The sequence below is a fragment of the Metarhizium album genome, assembly GCF_000804445.1.
Source record: "Metarhizium album ARSEF 1941 chromosome Unknown scaffold_8, whole genome shotgun sequence".
NCBI classification, from domain to species: Eukaryota; Fungi; Ascomycota; class Sordariomycetes; order Hypocreales; family Clavicipitaceae; genus Metarhizium; species Metarhizium album.
This window is the reverse complement of record NW_024467582.1, coordinates 917,707-936,555: the sequence shown is the minus strand read 5'-3', so window position 1 is coordinate 936,555 and position 18,849 is coordinate 917,707. Positions and strand designations below refer to the sequence as shown.

Genomic DNA, 18,849 nt, shown 5'->3' with positions numbered 1-18,849 from the left:
TACACGCTATCCACATCCCAAGTTCCGAAAACCCAAAACACACAAATGTAACCAGCCCGCCCATGCAAACGCTCTACAATAATCAAACAAGCCACCTCGGTCGTCAGACTAGCCCGAGTTTCTGGTGTGGGATTCTAGGCAAGGCCTCTTGCAAACCCTCCAAGGCGCCTAGTTCCTCGTCGTGGTCCGTCTTCTTTTCACGGCGCTGGCCGCCGTGATCCCATCCCCCGCCAGTTCGTCCTCGTCTTCGGCAGTGTCGTCTGCGGGCGTCGCGACACTGGCTGGACGTGTGGCAGAGGGCGGTGGTGCACCGCGGTCCTTCTCTGCGCTGCGAAGATCGCCAAGCAGTTTCTCGACTTCCACAAACATGCTGCGCGTATTCTTGACCACGCCGTTCTCGTCAAGGTGGTAGCCTACAACTTCCTCCTCCTCGTCCCGGGAACGTTTCAGGAATGCAGGGCCGGGCCCTCGGTCAGGATCGGGGTTGTACATGATGGCGTTGCAGAACATGTGGACCAGCTCCCGTTCGAGTTGGGCAGAGTTGACAATGCCCTTGGGAGGGACGAGGTCTTCGGATATGGGAAGGAGAACACTTGCCGTTCCAGGGTCGCCGCCCGGGAGACTGCCTGCTGCTTGTATGGCGGCCTTGTTCCCTTGCTTGATGGCAGCCCGTACTGACGTGATGTCTTGGGGCTGCAGTACAATTTGCCGGTAGTTTGGGGCGTCTCTCTCGCGGACACCCGTGGCAAACATGTTGGCATCGCGGTGGCTTGAGATCTGGTCGAGAGCCGACGAGGACACCTTGGTGAAACCGCGAGTCCACAAGACTTGTGTGGGAGGTGCAGTAGGTACATGTGGTGGTGACTCTTGTCTTTTCCGTTTAGCGAGTCTTGACGAGGCACTGCCGGGAGTTGCCATATTTGTTCGACCATATACACTCTCATCTGCCGTGGTATCGCCTGTTTCCTCAATGTGCCGCGGAGTGAGAATTTCGCGCTTGATCCGTGTGGAACTGATGGGATGATCCATGGCAAGCTCATCGGCTTGGGAAGCAACAGACTGGCTTCTCCTAGTCCCACTGATTGATGGGGTAGTGCTCATTCCACGCCCTCCGTGCGAGCTTCTGGGCGGTCGGCCTCTGGGTCTGGCCACACCCGTCTTCAAGCCGCCCTTGGGTAAGTCTCTCTTTGAACTAGACCTTGGCGTATCAGACAGTATTGACGTATCACGAGGTGGCGGGCTAACTGGCTCATATGCCGGGCTCTCCGGTTCAGCTGTGATAGGTCGTGGCGTAGAAGGAGTAGAATGAGACGCCCATTTGGTTCCGAATCCGCGGGTGAGCGCGGCCATCGGAGTTGTGGCACCGGGCGTACTTGGAGCAGCCGTGACGGGGCTGATCTTCTTGGCGTTTGGCGTCGCAGCCGCAGCCGCCGCTTGTGCTGCAGCCGCTTGTCGGATAATATGTTCTGGAATGGCTGGCCGTGGTGGTGGCGGTTGCGTATTATAAGGAGTAGTATTCCCCTTGTCCTTCTGCGCCAAGGGGCCCGGAGAGGCGGAGGGTGATGGCCGTCGTGTTCGTTGCTGCTGTGCAGCTTGGGCCGGCGTCCATTTTTGAGGGGCTATGGTGGGCACAGTGACACCCTTTTGTGGTGTTGGTGATGCTGCTGCAATTGGTCTCGGTGTCTGTTGTGCCGGTTGAGGGGGGAAAGGTCGGCTAGGTGGAATAACAGGCGTTGTCGAGATCGGTCGAGGATTATGCTGCTGCTGCTGCTGCTGTTGTTGTTGCGGTTGACTTTGCACAGCCGGAACCCCGCCAGGTCGAGGCCGAGCTGGTTGCACTGGCGTAGAGAGTTGCCCGATAGTCTGGGGCGCTACGAGAACTTGTTTCCCTGGGATAGGTCGGCCCTGGGCAGCCACAGCCGGAGTTGGCAATGGACCAGCAAACTGTCCTTGCTGTTGTGGAGTCCGCTGCTGCTGCGGTTCCCTCGAGGCTCCAGATGTAGCATTGATGGGAGCCGTAGGCTGGGCCTGTGCCGCTGTTCCAGACGTTTGTAGTGTTTGCGGAGTTTGCGGTGCTGGAGGTTGATACGGCTTCTCCCACTTCAAAGTTCCCGTGGCTGCTGCTTGCCCCGCGGCCGACGGTGTGGCCTCCTTCGGCTTGAGAGCAGCAGCAGCAGCAGCAGCGTCTGGACGAGGCGATAGTGCCGGCTTCGGAGGCTGGCCAGGCGGCTGCGGAACTCTGGACCCAGGCTGGGGCATTCCGGCCGGCGCCTGTAGTCCAGATGCCGTGGTACTTGGAGGTTTTGGCGAAGGCTGCGGCGGCCGGACTGGGGTTGTGCCCGTCTGCAAGTGACTGGGCGCTGCGACTGACGGCTGCACAGTCGAAGTTGAAGGCGGTCTTGGCGGATAAACTGGTGTCGTAGACATGGGTCTTTTGATAACGCCGGCTTGCCCAGGGGCAGGAGTTGGAGATTGACCAGGATTCGGACGTCCATCTCGAGGAGCTAGCGTCGATGCGGCATTCTGACTCGCTGCCGCCTTTGCCAATCTCTCGTTCTCGTTCTTCTCGAGACATTGGATATGCTTCTGGACCGTTGCAAACTTCTCCTCGTCTTCCCTGATTTCCTTCACGATGGTATCCCGGTATCTGGCATATAGTCGATCCACCAACGCTGGAACCCTTTCAATGTGCTCATAAGCTTCCCTGAGAGCCGGCAATGGTGGACTGCCCAGTTTCCTCTTCCGCGGCGCGGGCGATGCCGACGCATCTGCTGCCGTTGTGCTCGAGCCCGCAGTTGTTGCTGTGGCATTCGTTGTGGTCGTCGAGCCGGTCCCGTTCTTCGCCTCCTCGCGTAGCAGCAAGAGGAACAGCTGCTGCAGCGCATCGGGAGCTAAACGCGCCGCATCGAACGATTTGTCGCTTTTGACGAGCGCATTGTTCTTGAGTATCTCTGAAATCCGAACAAACGCTCCCGTGTCGGCCCCGTGTGTCAGCAGCGACTGGAAAAGGAAGAGCGACTCGAGGGGCGTATATGCGGTCGGATGATTCATGCCCCGCGGTCCACCTCGACAGTGACCGAGAGGACCTTTGCGCTTCGCAACAAGATGAATCGGCGCCAGTGTCTATGAGATTTTGCATCCAAAGGTTAGCTCTCGCCCCCGCGTCGACTACTGGCCATCTGGTCAGGGGAGGCACATACGTCATGCAGTCAGTCGTCGGATTCGAAGAAAAAGGCTTGGCGGCGGCCGAATTGAGCGACAAAAGAACTTGAGCAACGTCAAATCGGCAACTGCACGGTGCTGTCACGCGCCTTGAGGCTTTTTCCCTGAAGGTTTTTTCTCTGCCTTGACTGGTAACCTTTTCTTATCTGCTCGCCATCGGCTGTCCAAAAATCACGTGATACAGCTGAGTTGGTCCTGGTTTGGCGTTTTGTCGGGACTCGGGAGCGTTTTTAGAGAGAAGATGAGAACGGGTCCTAGCGAAAAAACAAAAACGAAACGGCAAAGTACTACACCGATCACGTGACACCCCCTGAGCATTGGCATGAACATCGACATCAACCATTTGGTGCTTGACATTATTTTGTGCCTAGTCAACTGGTCGCTACGCTGGAAGAGAAGAGCGCAATCACAGCTTTTCACCAATTTTTGTTTCGAACCAGTAATACCAGGAATGTGCCGTGATGCCGCCGCCGAAGACTAAACATTCCTTTGTCTCTGGGTTAAACCCGAGAGTTTCTGCTGAATTCATGTAACGCCTATTCCAGTGGTATCATATCACTATTGAAAAAGTGATGTCAAGCGCATCGACTCTGATTCACTCCAGGCAGCTTTTCCAATCGCCGCGCTCCTTCCTGTGAAAAATGAGCAACCTAAAACGCCGTCGTCCCACGTCCACAAAAATGGACCAGTAGTGTGGTACTTCCCTCGAACGCTCAATATAGGAAAAGCAACTGTTTTTTGGATAAAACATGAGACGAAATGAATGCTATGGAGACGAGGAGCTCGACGAGCCATCCGCGCTGCGAGGTCGATCGTCACTGCTGGCGGTGTCCATTTCCTGATTTTTAGGCAGCTGGTTGGTGAGCCGCAATTTCTCATCCAGTAAAGTAACCAGCCTTTCTGAGTACTGGTCTAAAAGGCCACTGAGGACCGTTTCGTTGATAGCATTGCTTCTGATGGCGCGATCGCCAAGTGCGACGGCCGTGAGACGCAGTTCTTGATCTAACTCTGTCAAGCCCTCAGCAGTAATGGGCTCAGCAGACGACAGCTTCTTTCTGTACGAACGCAGAGTGCGGCAAGCCTGCTCTGTTGCCGTATTCAAAGAGCCCGGCCCGCGAAGATTTGATAAAGACTTCCTCTTAGCGACTGCAGACAAAGCTGGCATCGAAGGCGTTCTACTAACCCTTGACTTTGGGCTGGCAGGAGGGCTGTCGCCTCTGTTAATCTCCCAAGGCCCTCTTCTTGATGGAGTGTCTTCGCTGATGGCGCTGTCACTTGGGCTGGCCGCCAAGTTCCCAACTGGAGTTCGGTTTGCTGAGGGGGCGGCTCCGAGATTGACTCGTGATGTTCGACGGCGCACGGATCGGGGGGGTGACCGACGTCCCGCTGGTGATGGTGAATGACGTTGAAATTCGGCCAGGTCCGCCTTGGATAAAACCTTTCGCAACGTCGGTCGACTGCCAACGTTAATTGCCTCCTTCACTGGTGATGGATCCCTACTCATCGACCTCGGTGAAGGATCGTTCAGATCCAGCGTCCAAACCATAATCGTTCCATCCGAGCCCACACTGACAACTTTTCTCGTGCCGTCGTCATCTTCGACAAGAGAGACGCCGTTGATTGCCTCTGTGTGGCCCCATTCCCTGTCCAAGAATGCGCCCGAATTGGCGTCATATAGTCGTATAGATTTATCGGTATTTGATGACCCTAGCAAGAAGCCAACGTCCTTGGAGGGCCACTGGCCGACGAACAAGGAATCCAGAACGACGGCTTCTACACCACCCTCATCCATGCATTTAAAACAGCAAAGCTGTCTGCCACTTGCCAAGTCGTATTGGTATATGGACCGATCCAGGGAAGAAACAAAAATAGTCCTGTTATCCGGGCTCATGGTCATTGAAGTGGGTGATGATTTCAGACTAATGACTTTGGAGGGAATGGCTGCAATAACGTCAGGTTCTCCCTCTCGGGAGACGATGTCGTGTACCTGCAACGTACGGTCAAGTGAACATGTAATGACTTTGTCATCTGCCGGGATGAGCACCTGAATGACCTTTGCAGCAAATTCAAGGGTCTGAAAATGCTCGATCCGGCCGGTGGAGTCGCGGTGGAATAACTGGGCGGTCCGGTCTCTGCCGCAGCAAGCCATAAGAAACTTGGACTCTTCGTCATATATGCTGATGCAAAGACAGTCAGATGAGTGCGCCTTGATATCCAGCAGGCAGTCCTTGGAATCTACGTCGACGACTTTGACGATTCCCTGACGATCTGCTGTCACTAGTAGCTTCCCGCTCTTTGTAGTGCGGGCGCTCGTGAGTTGGTTTGGCAAAGTGGCCTCGTTGTCTGGGTCTGAGTCCTCAACAGGGACATCGAGAGTCAGCTTGACCTGCCCATCTACGTCCCAAAAAGTTACATTGCCCGATGCAGACCAGGTTACAAAGGCGGCGTTTGCCTTGTTCGGTCGGTGCAACGAATGAACGCCGATGATGGGTTCTCCATGCCCAGGAATCGGGATATGAGCGGCTGTTTCGGTATCCTGTCCGGGTAAACAGTCGGGATTCCAAACATCAATGGACTGCTTTGAGTCAATGGTCACCAACTTGTCCGGAAGAAAGCCGAGCGCGACGACACCAGCCGATGTTTGGCTGGTTGTCAAAACACTCGCTGCGCAGCCACCCATGACTCTTTCGACGTCAAGCGTGGCGAAATGGCCATCTTTGCCGCCAACATATACAACCTTGCCACGAATGGTGATTGTCGTGATGGCGAACTCCAGGTTCAAGACCTTTGTCAATTTCATCTGCCTATCGTCGTCGTCGAGAATGCAGACGTCACCAGTCTCTGTGCCAAAAATAAGACTTTTGCCGTCAACAGCAGCACAGCTAAAAGTGGCTTCCAACAAGCTGCCCAAAAGCATATTTCGGCCAGGCAGGGTCTTCTGTGGTGTCGAGGTGGATGGCGTCGTGTCACCCAGAACCTTGGCCTTGGGCGGCGAGATCATGGTTCCATCCTCAATTTTCCATGCTTTGACATGCCGCACGCCCAGTGTTATGAGACTGTTGCCCATCCAAACCATGTCTCTGATGTATGAGGTACATCTATTTTGCTGAAAGAGCTTGGCAGCTCCAGTCCGTGGGTCAATTTTCCAGACAAATAGGAAACCATCATTGGCGGCACCGAGCGACGCAAGATATTTTGAATCTTCAGACCATGCAACCGCAGTGACCCCAAATGCGTGCTCACTTATGGAGACCAGCGGCGTGTCCGAGGAAGCGTCCAAGAGGCTGAAAATCAACACCCGAGGAGCATATCCAGTCTCGCCGACCGCCAGATACCTGCCGTCTGGACTCAGGGCTATGCACGTAGCAGCCTTGATCCTCTCGCGGCTCGTCCACGTCTTGGGGCCACTGGAGGAATCAGCTGCCCAGTCCACGGGGCTGTACCCAGAATCCTTGCAGTTGGGAGCCACGCGATTGCGGCTGTCGTTGGCTTTGGGCGTCGTCGAAATGGGAGTCGAAGGGGCATTCTGCGAGCTTGATACTGAATACATGGGCACGGCTGTCGGTCGGGCTCTGTAGAAACGTTGCGAGTAAAGCTGGCCGTCGACGTCTACGACCACAACAGCACCTCCAGCAATGTAAGCAAAGGAGGAATTGACGGTGTCAAAGCCCGTGGGCGAGCGACAGGTGGTGCCGACGACTCTCCTAAGTGAGAGCCGCGACTCGTGCATGGAACGTCCACGGATTAAGAATCTGGACGGCCTCGATAGAAGTGGTGAGTTAGACGGCGTCAGCTTCAGCCGGTTGTTGGAGGGAGTAGCAATCGCAGCCATCTCTTCGCCATTGACTCTTTCAAGAGTCTCTCACGCAGATGCCGTCTAGGAATACTGGAGGACCGGGGGCCTCAAATCAACAAAAGGGTCCTGAAGGGATAGCCGAGCAGAAGCAGGCACTCGAGCAGAGCGAGCGGGGGAGGCGAGACAGGGCCCGGGGGTGCTGTCTGGCGGAAAAGCCGGCACAAAATACTATATTAGGCGATTCTCGGTGTCACTGGTACAGGCTTCTTTTGTTCGATAGAAAATTGACAAGCGGTAGAAATGGCCCTGTTGCGCATGTATGTGTACACTCGTTGTAGTAGTAGACGGAGGCAAGCGAGGAGCGCGGCGGTGTAAGTCAATGTCTGCGGCGGTCCAGGTCGAAGAGCAGCACTCAAACGGAGCGGCAGGAGCATCAGGCATGAAGCCGCCGCTCGGGCACTTGAATCGTCAGGAGGACTTGCCGAGGGAGAGACAAACGATGGCAGAGTGTAAGGAACTTTATGCTAAGCAGGCCCTTCCTGTCAGCAAATGGGCATATGGTGGTAGCTGGGGAGCGAAATCGAGCCTGCTAGTGTCGACGTCGACAGGACAACGGCCAAGGCTCAAAAGTATCGACGTGAAACTTAAAACTTACAGAACGACTGTGGGCGCCTTGCGGCGTAAGGATTAAAAGATTAAAAATAAATTGAAAGAGAATGACGATGAAGACGTGACACGAATTGCTGCCTGTCAAGCTCACCAAGCACCAGACCAACCAGACCAGACTATGAGAGTTAAAAAAAAGGAAGAGGAGAGAAGAAGGAGAGCCGAGCCGAGTTCTCGTTGACGCGGACTGAGCAATTGCCTGACCTGCAGCTCCAGCTGCAACGCTCGCCCGATTTGTTTTGGTCACGGCACTGGCCAAGCACTGAGCAGTAGAGATTCAGAGTTCATGGGATCGCTGGAGCTGTGGGACGTATGTACCCAGTACCTTGTGCTTTGTGCTCCGTGCTTCCAGGAAGGGACTCGAGAAAAGACCCCAGCAAGCAAGGTCAGCAAAAACAACTTGCTCCCTGGCTTTTTACAAGCTGCAAGAGCTTCTGGTGTGTACTGCGTACTTCGTGTCAATCATGCAGACCAATCCAAGGCCTAATGGGGACTAGAGCTTCTCCACTTCTGCGAGCCAGAGGCCAATCAAACGTCATAATCACCGACCTCACTGCGATGCACATTGCCCCTGTTGCCGGGCCACCGCGCCGAGATTGATGTCGACAACATCATCGTTATTGGAGAGAATTGCAGGTTTGCCCGCGTTGGCCTCGCTCTTTGCTTTGTCCAGAAAGGGCACCAAAGAGAACCACTCCCCGGTTCGAGTACGGAGAACCCTTGCCGGGGACTTTTCGGCATCATGTGCTCCACCACCAAATGCCGACTTTGGCCTACAGAGAGTACTAATAACTAGGACTCTGCCGTACGGGCGACCATTATCATTCGAGCTGCCTCCTCGATTCTTGCTTGTCGGCAACACGCACACAACCGACAGATTTGCCATGTCCAACCTCATTACATGCCTTCTGTTGTCCCGCCAGAGTCAAACACAAAATCACCCGCCAAACCTCCTCGAGCCTCGAGGCAACAGCCCACACACCACCAACACCAGGATGATACACATACTTGCCACTACGTGGTTCATGCATACATGATCCAAAATCGCCAACACAAACGGACACGCGCAGCCAGTAGAACTCATCAACATTCCGGCTTCTCAGCGCGTCGGACTCCGTACCGAGGCCACCCCAATGAACCCCCCTACGCAAGCCCTGTCACACCCCCTTTTCGGTGAACGTCCACCAGGAGACCAGGGTCGAGAGGCATTGTCGGTAATTTAACAGCCAGCACTAGTACGCAGTACATGCTGCTGCTTGGTGAGCAGACGGTGTGCGAGATTTGATGATGCTATTGATAGCTGAGAGGCGACCAGCTATTGGTGTTGCCGAACAACAGTCTATCGCAGACGTGATGGCTTGTCAAGGATGCAGTGGTGAGCTGAGATTTGGGCCAACAAGTAGTACTCCCTTCCAGTAGCCACGGCGTACGGAGTACATGCATAGAAGACAACCGCTTCTGTGTATTCAACGTCCCCCAGGACACGTCAGATGGGCACATGTCACATCTACCGTCCAGATGATGCAGGGATGCCGATGGCACGGTCGTGGTACTCCGTAGCTTGGCCCGTCCGTATAAGCCCACGGATTCCTGCAAAAAGCCCTTGGCATATCTTGCCGTACTCCACGCGTGCCCTGTCGTGGCTCGTGTTCCGTATTACGTACTGTGCTGCAAAAAAAAAATCAAAAAAAAATCAAATAAATAAAGATTCATGCATAGGTTATTTTCCCGTGTCCGAACTCCGTCTGTCGACGGCACACATCCTCGGGGTCGTAAAACAGCATGACCTTTTGCAGCATGTACGCATGATGGAATCCCGTCTAATTACTAAAGCATCCTAGACAAAAAAAGTCAACACCACGCACCGATACTCCGTATGTATATACTTCTTTAGGCATATACTCGCTATCCAGAATTTGCAATACCTCGCACCATTTACACCGCCAATCCCTCCTCAGAAGCCTCATCTCTCTCCAGCCTCTCCAGCCCACTCCCCACAGCCCCATATACTCTCAATGGCACCGAAATATCAAAGCTCTCGCACGTCAGATTCTCCATGGCCACAAGCACGAGCCCGCCCTTTTCATCCTGCGAAATCTGCTCCAACAGCGGATGAGGCACCTGCAGTTCCGCGGGTTGTGCTGTATCCGAACCCTGGTAGGGAACCACGAATTCCACCCGGATCTTCCACTCGAGGTTGACACCTGTGGTGACGAACTCTGGAGTGGCGGATATGGGGATTGTGGGCGTGAAGACAACACGGCGCGAGTACATGGCTGCTTCGGAAGACGCGACGTACACTTTCCGCGTGACGCGTTGCAGGCTTGACTCTGAGCGGGTGGCCAGCGAAGGGTCTACCTTTTCTGTCGTTTCAAGCGTCGCGTGGACTGCGTAGCACGCTATGTCGGCATCCGTGAAGTCGATTGCCATGGTGACAACCTCGCCTAGACGGTAGGCCGGCCGGGTGAGCATTACTACGCCCACTCGTTGGCCGTTGCGTGCGATTTCGAAGCGATTGGCGCTTTGTTGTCCGTCTCCAGCCATGTTGCTTCTCATGATTGCTAGATGGATGGCCTCTTTGGCCGTACCAGCTTCCTCGCATGTCGAGGGACGTCTTCGGGCAGTCGACTCTGTTGGAGACAGCAATGCGTCTCCCGCCGAGTCCTGTCGTTTGGCAGCCAATCCACTGACGTAGTTGAGGAATTCGTTCATGGTTGCCGGCGTACCAAATGAGGCCCTTGGTTTGTGCACTTTCGCATGCTTACCGAGGCTCTTGACCTCCGCCACGTCTCGAAGCAGTATATAGGGGCTCATGAGATCGTGACCAAGAATTTCACCATGGTTGTTAACGCTGCCCAGCACTCGAAATGGAACTTCGACAGATTTGACTTGCTGCTCCTTGGCGCCTCCGGCCCTCTGCGTCCCAATGACCAGGCTGTATGATATCTTGATGGTTTTACCTTTGTGACTGGGAGGCAAGCCCTTTGGCAGACGGAAAGTATATTCGTAGGACCGACTCTCCCCAGGAGCCAGTTGCAAGTCAACAAACAGGATAGACTGAGGCATGCTTAGCAAGGGTATAGATTTAGAGTTGACAGCTCCGCGAGTCTCCTTGATTGTGCTCAGTTCTTCTCCGCCTAGGAAACCTCCCAGGGAAGTGGTGATATTCCCCCAGCCAAAACCTTTGAGGAGGCCGGCGTCTCGTTTTGCTTGTTCAAGGCCAACAACCCCGCCACCTCGTCCGCCTACTGCGCCCTTCTTCTTCACTGACTCGAAAGGCCCAAGACTAACGAGTGAGCCATCCAAAGTGAAGGATCCTTGGATTTGAGCATAGCCCATCATTAATGATTCTGGCGCCTCCTCCTGTTGTGATGTCATTCCAGAGCTCCGCCGGACGTGGGGTGGGCGGCCATTACCGCGTACCAGCGGCTGGGTCACATATTCGGACACCAATGTTTCCGAAGAATTGTTGCTCATAGGATAAAACTCTCCGCTGCTGCGAGGTGTGCCCCCGGGGATCGTATTGCTAGCCAGAATCCTCGCTGCCGGGCGATCGACGGCGCTTGGCGGGTGCCCCTTCGGCCGCACGGTCAAGTTGTTGTAATCACGAGGATCAACCTGCTTTGGACTGTGAAATCGATCAGAGATTTTGAGTTTCGGACTAGCAGCTTCTTCGTTTGCGGTTGCAGGGGATGCAGGAAATCGAAAGTTTGGCATCTCTCGCCTGGCTGGTGATCTCGCTTGGCCACCCAGCCCAGGCGTATCCGGCGCAGTGGAAGCCCCATAAATCCTCCCAAATCGATCCGGAGGGTACGACGAGTTGAAATGGGGAGAGCTCATATGCCGAGGGAAGAAGGGCGCTGGCCACACCGTCAGTCCATCTTGTGTTTGTGCAAACACACTTGACGGCGGCCGCTTACCTGATTGTGGTCCCGCTGGACCAGGCGAGGTCGCGCCATGTGCTGAAATCTGTAGACTCGTCGCACGATTATGACCCCGATGTGAGCGTTGGGTCCTTGGTAGCGATTGGGATTCGTTCCGCTGAACATGCTCGTCTGCGTTGTTCGCTGACCCAATCGAGATAATAGACAGCGATCTCTGGGCGTGGCCCGGTCGCCAGTCCCCGCCGCCACTGGCATCTTGTGACCATTTTACTGACGCCGACCGACTGTGAGAACTGGTTGACGAAACGCCAAGGGACAAGGCAGACCTCCGATGCCCCCGCGTCGAGGTTGTCGGAGGCGGCGCTGCCATGCCGACAGAAGCCTTCGCGCGAGATTGCAGCGGCACCGCCAACCGTTGTCTTTCCCCCTGTGGCTTCTGCTGCTGCTGTGATTTCTGCTGTTGCCTTTGCTGGCTTGATGTCGAGGCGGCATTTTTAAATGTCACGGTGCATTTGACGTCCTCGCCGGCGAAGACGGTCTGATCGCGCCAGCGGACGAAGACGCGGATGTTGCTCGGTATGTCGGGAGGCATGGTGTCCAACAAGGCAAAAAGGGAAGGACGAGACTGCGCGTCCCTCGGTGAGGAAAGGAATTGTGCAATTAACCAGGCAATGGCAGATGCGGCATCTCGGCTGTCGATGTGTCAACGGACGGATGTTCAGCCTCCGGAGATGATGTCCAGGGGCGCTGAGATCAAATCAGATCGACAGCTCACAGCTCCCACCAACCGTCACATGCATGCGGGCCAGCAACTTGCAGTTGCCAGTCTCGCAGGCCAGATGGGAGCCGGTGGCTGAGCTGTTGGCCCGTGCACGAGTGGCAGGTGTCACACCAAAAAACGGGTGTGGCCACGCCACGGGCCGACATGGACAAACATTCACCGTTCCATGAACGTCCTGGGGCCTTCAAAGATAGATACCTACTTGAACGAGAAAGAAAACATGTGACCGCGGCATTCAAGAACTTGCTGGTATTTCGATCTATCTTCAGCAGATACGGCAAGTAATTTTCGAGTTGGGCTTCTTTCCGCGTCGAGATCACCACTGAACAATTATTTACGACATTGTTTTAAATTGGACTAATCGAAGGAGGTATTATCAGACGCAAAGTACCACAGTAACTTTTCAGACCCAGGGTCATCCGCCGCAACCCATCCCTACGTCAGTCTGACAGCTCAATTACATCAGTATCGGCCTCTCGTTTTGGCACCTAGTACGGGTGGTGTCTTGCTACCTCCATCACATCGTACCGTAAGATCAACAGTGCGCTTGGATGGTAACAATGGTGTTTTCTTCAACCGGAATTAGCTGCCTGGCCGACTCTTGTAGATGCCATATCATGACAGATGGTCAACCAACATACGCCGTACCTGCTTTACTTCCGCCTCTCGCTTAATACGGAGCATCTCCTTCGCGAGGAGCCGAATATCTTCCTCCGACATAGAGCCTAGTTCTGAGTCGGCGGATTTCTCGTCGGGTGGAGGCGGCGTACGGGGGATTATCAGTTCATTCTGCAGTGCAGCTAGCCGGTCTTAGCAGTCCAAAATGTACAAAGACATAGGGAAAAGCGTTATGTAGACAAACCCCGAGACCGGTATCGAAAAATGTACCGAGAGGTTTAATATCATGGGCGTCCCTAAATTTAGGGGCCAGAGTGAGGACTTCTCCAGTATAACTGGACTAGTTAGCCAAAATTTGAGTTACATTAGGCCCCCTGGTAACTGACCTTGTCCCGCGGGATAGTGCCCTGCCCTTCAGTGCCTTTTCAGCCAAGGTAAAGTCAAAACTTTCCCTTGGTGCTAGACGCCGCCTGCGTTCCTTTACTCCACATCTACAAGTCGCAACTTTAACTACTAGGAACCCAAAGATTCAGCTCTTTCCGAGTCGCGTTGCACAGTAGCCTCTGCTGTCTCTTCCACTGACCACTTGTGTGAGCGGATGATAATAGAATTTAAAGGCACAAAAAAACAAGATCATGGAAACACAGCAAGCCCATACCTAGAGACAAGGGTGAGAAGGAGAATGATCTTCGAAAAGAGTGCCCAGCGAAATCAGATTGAACGTACTGGTGTTTGATATCAAGCGTCAGGGGGGAGCTGGGCAGCTCAGCTTTGCGAGCATGTATAAACCCTCCTGTAGCGTATGTGCCATCAATATATACACGACGAGTATTGCATTCGCGTCGGAAATTTCTCTCTGTGCGTCGATAGTGAGCCTAAGAAAAAGTCTGATTTAATTTAGACTCGATGTAGCAAATATGCGATGGAGTGGTCGACGTGCATTCGTCGTCCTGATCAAGTGAAGGATGTGAAGGATGTTCTTGCGCGACTTCTTCATTGACATGGGCAGCAACGCTACTACCAGGAACACTGGTTATGACGGCCATGGTGCTGACCAGACCCGATGATGACGCTGGCTATTGGCGATGATACTGCGAGGGCGGGTTGATGCCCAAACGTCGAGTTTGGAACGTGCGGATAGGGGGAAGTGTTGAGAGCAAGCAGCAATTGATCAGTGGCTGAAGTGGCTTCTCAAGTGTCCTTCTCAAGCTCGAAGAGCCTCGCCACACTGCCAGCTGCAAGCGACTGCCCGAGCAACTGTCCAGACAACTGCCAGACACCTGGAGCGACCAAAACAGCTTTTCATTGTGCATGGTGCAAAAGTCGAGCTCTGCCAGGGAGTTGGGACCCGAGGGAGTCGGATGGCGGTTTGTTTTTGGGCAGACGCTCGTGTCGTAGGATACTCACGTACTTCAAACAAACAGAAGAAGTAGAGTCTCACGCCGTCGCTACTTGGTACTAAGAAGTAGCTGATAATTGCCAAGCGGGTGGCCTGTACGGGCCACCAAAGTACAGTTTTATGCCAAAGCTGTTGGTGTACAGTTCCCCATAGGTCCTTTTCACTCATCGTCACGTCCCTCCGCCGCTCGTTGCAGGCTCTAAGCGTCTCCCGCAGCGGGCACTCCCGAGCCATTACGCTATTCAGGCTCCCCCAGTGATCAAAGTCCCATATCTGCTTACCGCTAACAAAGAACATGATCCCCATAAATGGCAAGCATCCCTTTTGCCGTTCCGACCCAGTTTCCTGGTTCCGACCCGTGCGCCACGAGCCATTGCCCAACACAAGCACTTGATCATCTAACAAGCGCCGGAAGAAAGGAAGGCAGGCAGACAGAGAAGATCCAGCACCGCCGATCGTGTCCAAGAGATCGGGTTGGCAGAACTGACCACCTATCCTAGCCCGCAAACTTCCGGGACAGATCTGGGACGGAAGCTTGGGAGCCACGCGGTCGGGACCTCTCCGGGACCTCTCGCGGAATTAGCTCGGACAGAGCAAAAAGCACAGGTATCGAAATCACGGCGGGAATCAGCAGTGGCGGGGTGCTTGGCGTCTGTGACCAATCCTTTCGGGATAGCCACGTAAAATTACCCATCCCACCACATTCCGAGCTTTTCTGAACCCTCGCTGGCCGCTATTCCGAGAAGACGAGACGAGGGGGTGGCTTGGATGGTTGTGTCTATAGAGCTCCACAACGCGTCCAGAATTGGTATCCCCTGTGCCTAGCTAGCTAGTGCGTAGTTAGTATTTTGATAGTTGCCGGAACGTGTGAGACGCCTTGCTTACAGATCATGGTTTCCGTGGGCCAGGTGCCAAGGCAACTAGCAGGGCATTTGCGTGGCATCGTGACTTGTCTCTTTGTTTCAATCTACTCCATAGAGACAGGCGTGCTTCACTAGCAACTGCTTCGTAGGTGCCAGCTTCTTGTAGACCTGGCTCCCCTGTTCCTCTACTCGTAAAACCTGTCTGTACCGTCATGTGGGAGACTGCTCTGCACGCCATGACATACGGGCTTCACGTGAGGGGAATATGAACTGGCCGGTAACAAAACAGGCGTGGCCGAGGCTGCAACCACGGAAGCTGCAACTTGACGAGGACTGCTGGTGCTTAATTTTAGTTCTTACGAAGGCCTGGGAGACTGACGCTGTGGGTACGGGCTTGGCGCCACGGCGTCGCAAGGCCTAGTAGTCGTGTTTGGGCTCGAGAGGCGTATGCCGATGAAATAGGGGAACAAGAAGCGGCGTAAACGACGGCAATGCTCAAGGAAAAAGATGTCACTTAGGGGGACTGGATTTGTCGAACTGATGTTTAAAAGGCCCAAGGCCAAGCAGCCAGCTTAATGATTGGCCGACGGGCTGCGGGGAAGAGTGGGAAAGACGGCAGAAGGGCCTGCTTCATCAATGTTCCGTGTCAGCTGACATCGTGGTACGAGGTATGGAGTGCAGGCCCAGACCTAACACCGCAGCCCTGATGCACAACTTTTTGTCTCGAGAAGAACCGGCCGATGCCGTGCTTCTGCAGAATGTGCGACCCCTTGGCGCACGGGTCCTCGCGTTTTGCCTTCTTCACTGTTGCCTCTGCAGTCGCCTCAGTGATCACTTGGCTGGGCCTGCCCGCATTGAGCTGTACGTAACTTACGTACAGGTAGCACTCAAAAGTGATTTTTGGGCTTCCAAGGCCTGCAGGGGTCAACGTTAGGTTGCTGGTTGGCGGGGCTGGCGGGGCTGGCGGGGCGTCGCAACAGCGAAAAGCAGCTCTTGAGAACTGAGCTCTGGCACCTCTGCGGTGTACTAAGTAACAAGTAAGTAGACAAGACACTTTACTTTGTAACTTCATCCTTGACGGTAAAACGCCACCATCGCCATCATCCCCCATGCTCGGAAACGCACTAGTAGCTTGGTTGCCCGCGTTGTACATCCTGGGTATCTGCGCCTGCCGTTTCCCCGCCCTTTGAGCACTCCTACTTGAAGAACTTGTGACCCCGCCGGTTCCTAATTCTTGAATATAATCCAACTTTTCTCCTCTCAACCCTTCTCACCTTCTTCCTCTCTCCCGTCAGAAACAGCCTGGCCGTGTCTTCCAAGTTCGCGCTCCGTTCTAGCACACCACTTTGTACAACCAACACGAGCATCAGAACCCGGCACCATGTCTTTGACTGTCGAGCTCAAGACACCCGTTACGGGTTCTTACCATCAGCCCATCGGTCTGTAAGTGAACAGCGCTCCCAGTCTGCATGGTTTCAGTCACAAAGCTTTTGAGACGCTAACCGCTATTTCTCTCCCAGCTTCATTAACAACGAGTGGGTTGAGGGTGTTGACAAGAGAAAGTTCGACGTCATCAACCCCGCTACCGAGGAGGTTATTACCTCTGTTTGCGAAGCCACCGAGAAGGACGTCGACCTTGCCGTTGCCGCGGCCCGAAAGGCTTTCGAGACCACATGGAAGGAGACTACCCCGCAACAACGATCTCGCCTGATAATCAAGCTTGCTGACCTTGTTGAGAAAAACCTCGACCTCCTTGCTGCTGTGGAGTCTCTTGACAACGGCAAGTCCATTAACATGGCCAAGGGTGATGTTGGCGCTGTTGCTGGCTGCATCCGATACTACGGCGGGTGGGCCGACAAGATTGAGGGCAGGACTATTGATATTGCCCCTGATATGTTCCACTACACCCGACCAGAGCCCGTAAGTCGCACCCTCGACTTTGTTGTGTCTCTCCCAGGGCTCTGTTGAATGCCATATGAGAACAAGGAGACAGTGTGGAAGAGAAATCTGACTTCCCTTCATAGCTCGGAGTATGCGGCCAAATCATTCCCTGGAACTTCCCTCTTCTCATGCTCTCCTGGAAAATTGGTCCCGCTCTGGCCACTGGAAACACCATTGTCATGAAGTCCGCCGAACAGACACCACTGTCGGCGCTCGTTTTCGCCAACCTGGTCAAGGAGGCTGGTTTTCCGCCTGGTGTCTTCAACCTTGTCTCCGGTTTCGGAAAGGTTGCTGGTGCCGCCATCTCCTCCCACATGGACATCGACAAGGTTGCCTTCACTGGTTCCACTGTCGTCGGCCGCACCATTATGAAGGCTGCTGCTTCTTCAAATCTGAAAAAAGTTACCCTGGAGCTTGGTGGCAAGTCTCCCAACATTATTTTCAACGATGCCGATATCGAACAGGCCATCTCATGGGTCAACTTTGGTATTTACTTTAACCACGGACAGTGCTGCTGCGCCGGTTCGCGTATCTTGGTCCAGGAAGGCATCTACGACAAGTTTCTCGAGGCCTTCAAGAAGCGAACTCAGAAGAACAAGGTTGGCGACCCTTTTGCAGAAGACACTTTCCAGGGTCCCCAAGTCAGTCAGCTTCAGTACGACCGTATCATGGGCTACATCAAGTCTGGTAAGGATGAGGGCGCAAAGGTTGAGATTGGCGGTGAGCGACACGGTGACAAGGGATACTTCATCCAGCCTACCATCTTCAGCAACGTCACCTCTGAAATGAAGATTATGCAGGAAGAAATTTTCGGCCCTGTCTGCGCCATCTCCAAGTTCAAGGACGAGGAGGAAGCCATCAAGTTGGGCAACCAGACGACCTATGGCCTTGCTGCCGCCATTCACACCAAGGACCTCAACACTAGCATCCGTGTCAGCAAGGCGCTGAAGGCTGGAACCGTCTGGGTCAACTGTAAGTTCATGCAACCCAAATACTCGACGGACGACATAGTTACTCACGCATCAACCCTTGTAAAGGCTACAACATGCTCTCACATCAACTGTAAGTACTGCCTTGCCATCATCGGGCTGGCTCGCAGTTGTCAAGGCTAACGTTCTGCGCGCAGGCCATTCGGTGGTTTCAAGGAGTCTGGTATTGGTCGCGAGCTTGGTGAGGCTGCCTTGGCCAACTACACCCAGAACAAGAGTGTTGCTGTGAGACTTGGTGGTGCCATGTTCTAAATGCAACCGTCTGGGGACGCATGATTGATGTGAATTATGAAGGTCAGGATGGGTAATGACAACACGCAGGGGAGAGATGTCCTGGCATGAAAATGGAACGAATCAATTAATGCCACTTGCTTGAGACGTATACAGAGCAACTACATGTGCTGCGATTTTGTCTAGACCGGAGTGGGGTCCGACAGCCGGAGTTTAAGACTTCCACATTGGGCAGTTGGCATGTCTCTCGTGCGTATGATTGGGGCGTGGCGCGGTGAGATTTTGCCAAGGCGCCGACCAGCTGTCATCATGACGGAATATGTACAAGTGGTGTGCAGAATACCAAGTACGTAGCTTGGCTCAACGGCCACGACCCGAAACGGTAGGCGGCCAGCACGAGGGCAGCGTGGCATATTCCTCCGGGCATCTATGGACTACGGAGTTAAACACTTGGGTCTA

The 18,849-nt window shown here is 54.1% G+C and overlaps 4 protein-coding genes across 4 annotated transcripts; 1 reads left to right on the top strand and 3 right to left on the bottom strand.

The window, feature by feature from the left end:
- Window positions 1–168: 168 nt before the first annotated feature.
- MAM_04061 (Bromodomain protein) lies at window positions 169–3,051 on the bottom strand (the record flags this gene model as incomplete). Its single annotated transcript, XM_040822860.1, has 1 exon — window positions 169–3,051. The coding sequence occupies one exon, from the start codon at window positions 3,049–3,051 to the stop codon at window positions 169–171; it is 2,883 nt and encodes a 960-aa protein (XP_040679366.1).
- A 937-nt stretch (window positions 3,052–3,988) lies between these two features.
- MAM_04060 (WD domain containing protein) lies at window positions 3,989–7,054 on the bottom strand (the record flags this gene model as incomplete). Its single annotated transcript, XM_040822859.1, has 2 exons — window positions 3,989–5,163; window positions 5,221–7,054. The coding sequence occupies 2 exons, from the start codon at window positions 7,052–7,054 to the stop codon at window positions 3,989–3,991; spliced, it is 3,009 nt and encodes a 1,002-aa protein (XP_040679365.1).
- A 2,565-nt stretch (window positions 7,055–9,619) lies between these two features.
- Window positions 9,620–12,160, bottom strand: MAM_04059 (intracellular protein transport protein (Sat1); the record flags this gene model as incomplete). The annotated part of the gene is made up of 2 exons (XM_040822858.1): window positions 9,620–11,544; window positions 11,605–12,160. 2 exons carry the CDS (start codon window positions 12,158–12,160, stop codon window positions 9,620–9,622), a joined length of 2,481 nt encoding a protein of 826 aa, XP_040679364.1.
- A 4,450-nt stretch (window positions 12,161–16,610) lies between these two features.
- On the top strand, window positions 16,611–18,411 carry MAM_04058 (aldehyde dehydrogenase; the record flags this gene model as incomplete). Its single annotated transcript, XM_040822857.1, has 5 exons — window positions 16,611–16,672; window positions 16,750–17,149; window positions 17,254–18,142; window positions 18,208–18,232; window positions 18,297–18,411. 5 exons carry the CDS (start codon window positions 16,611–16,613, stop codon window positions 18,409–18,411), a joined length of 1,491 nt encoding a protein of 496 aa, XP_040679363.1.
- Between the last annotated feature and the right edge of the window lie 438 nt (window positions 18,412–18,849).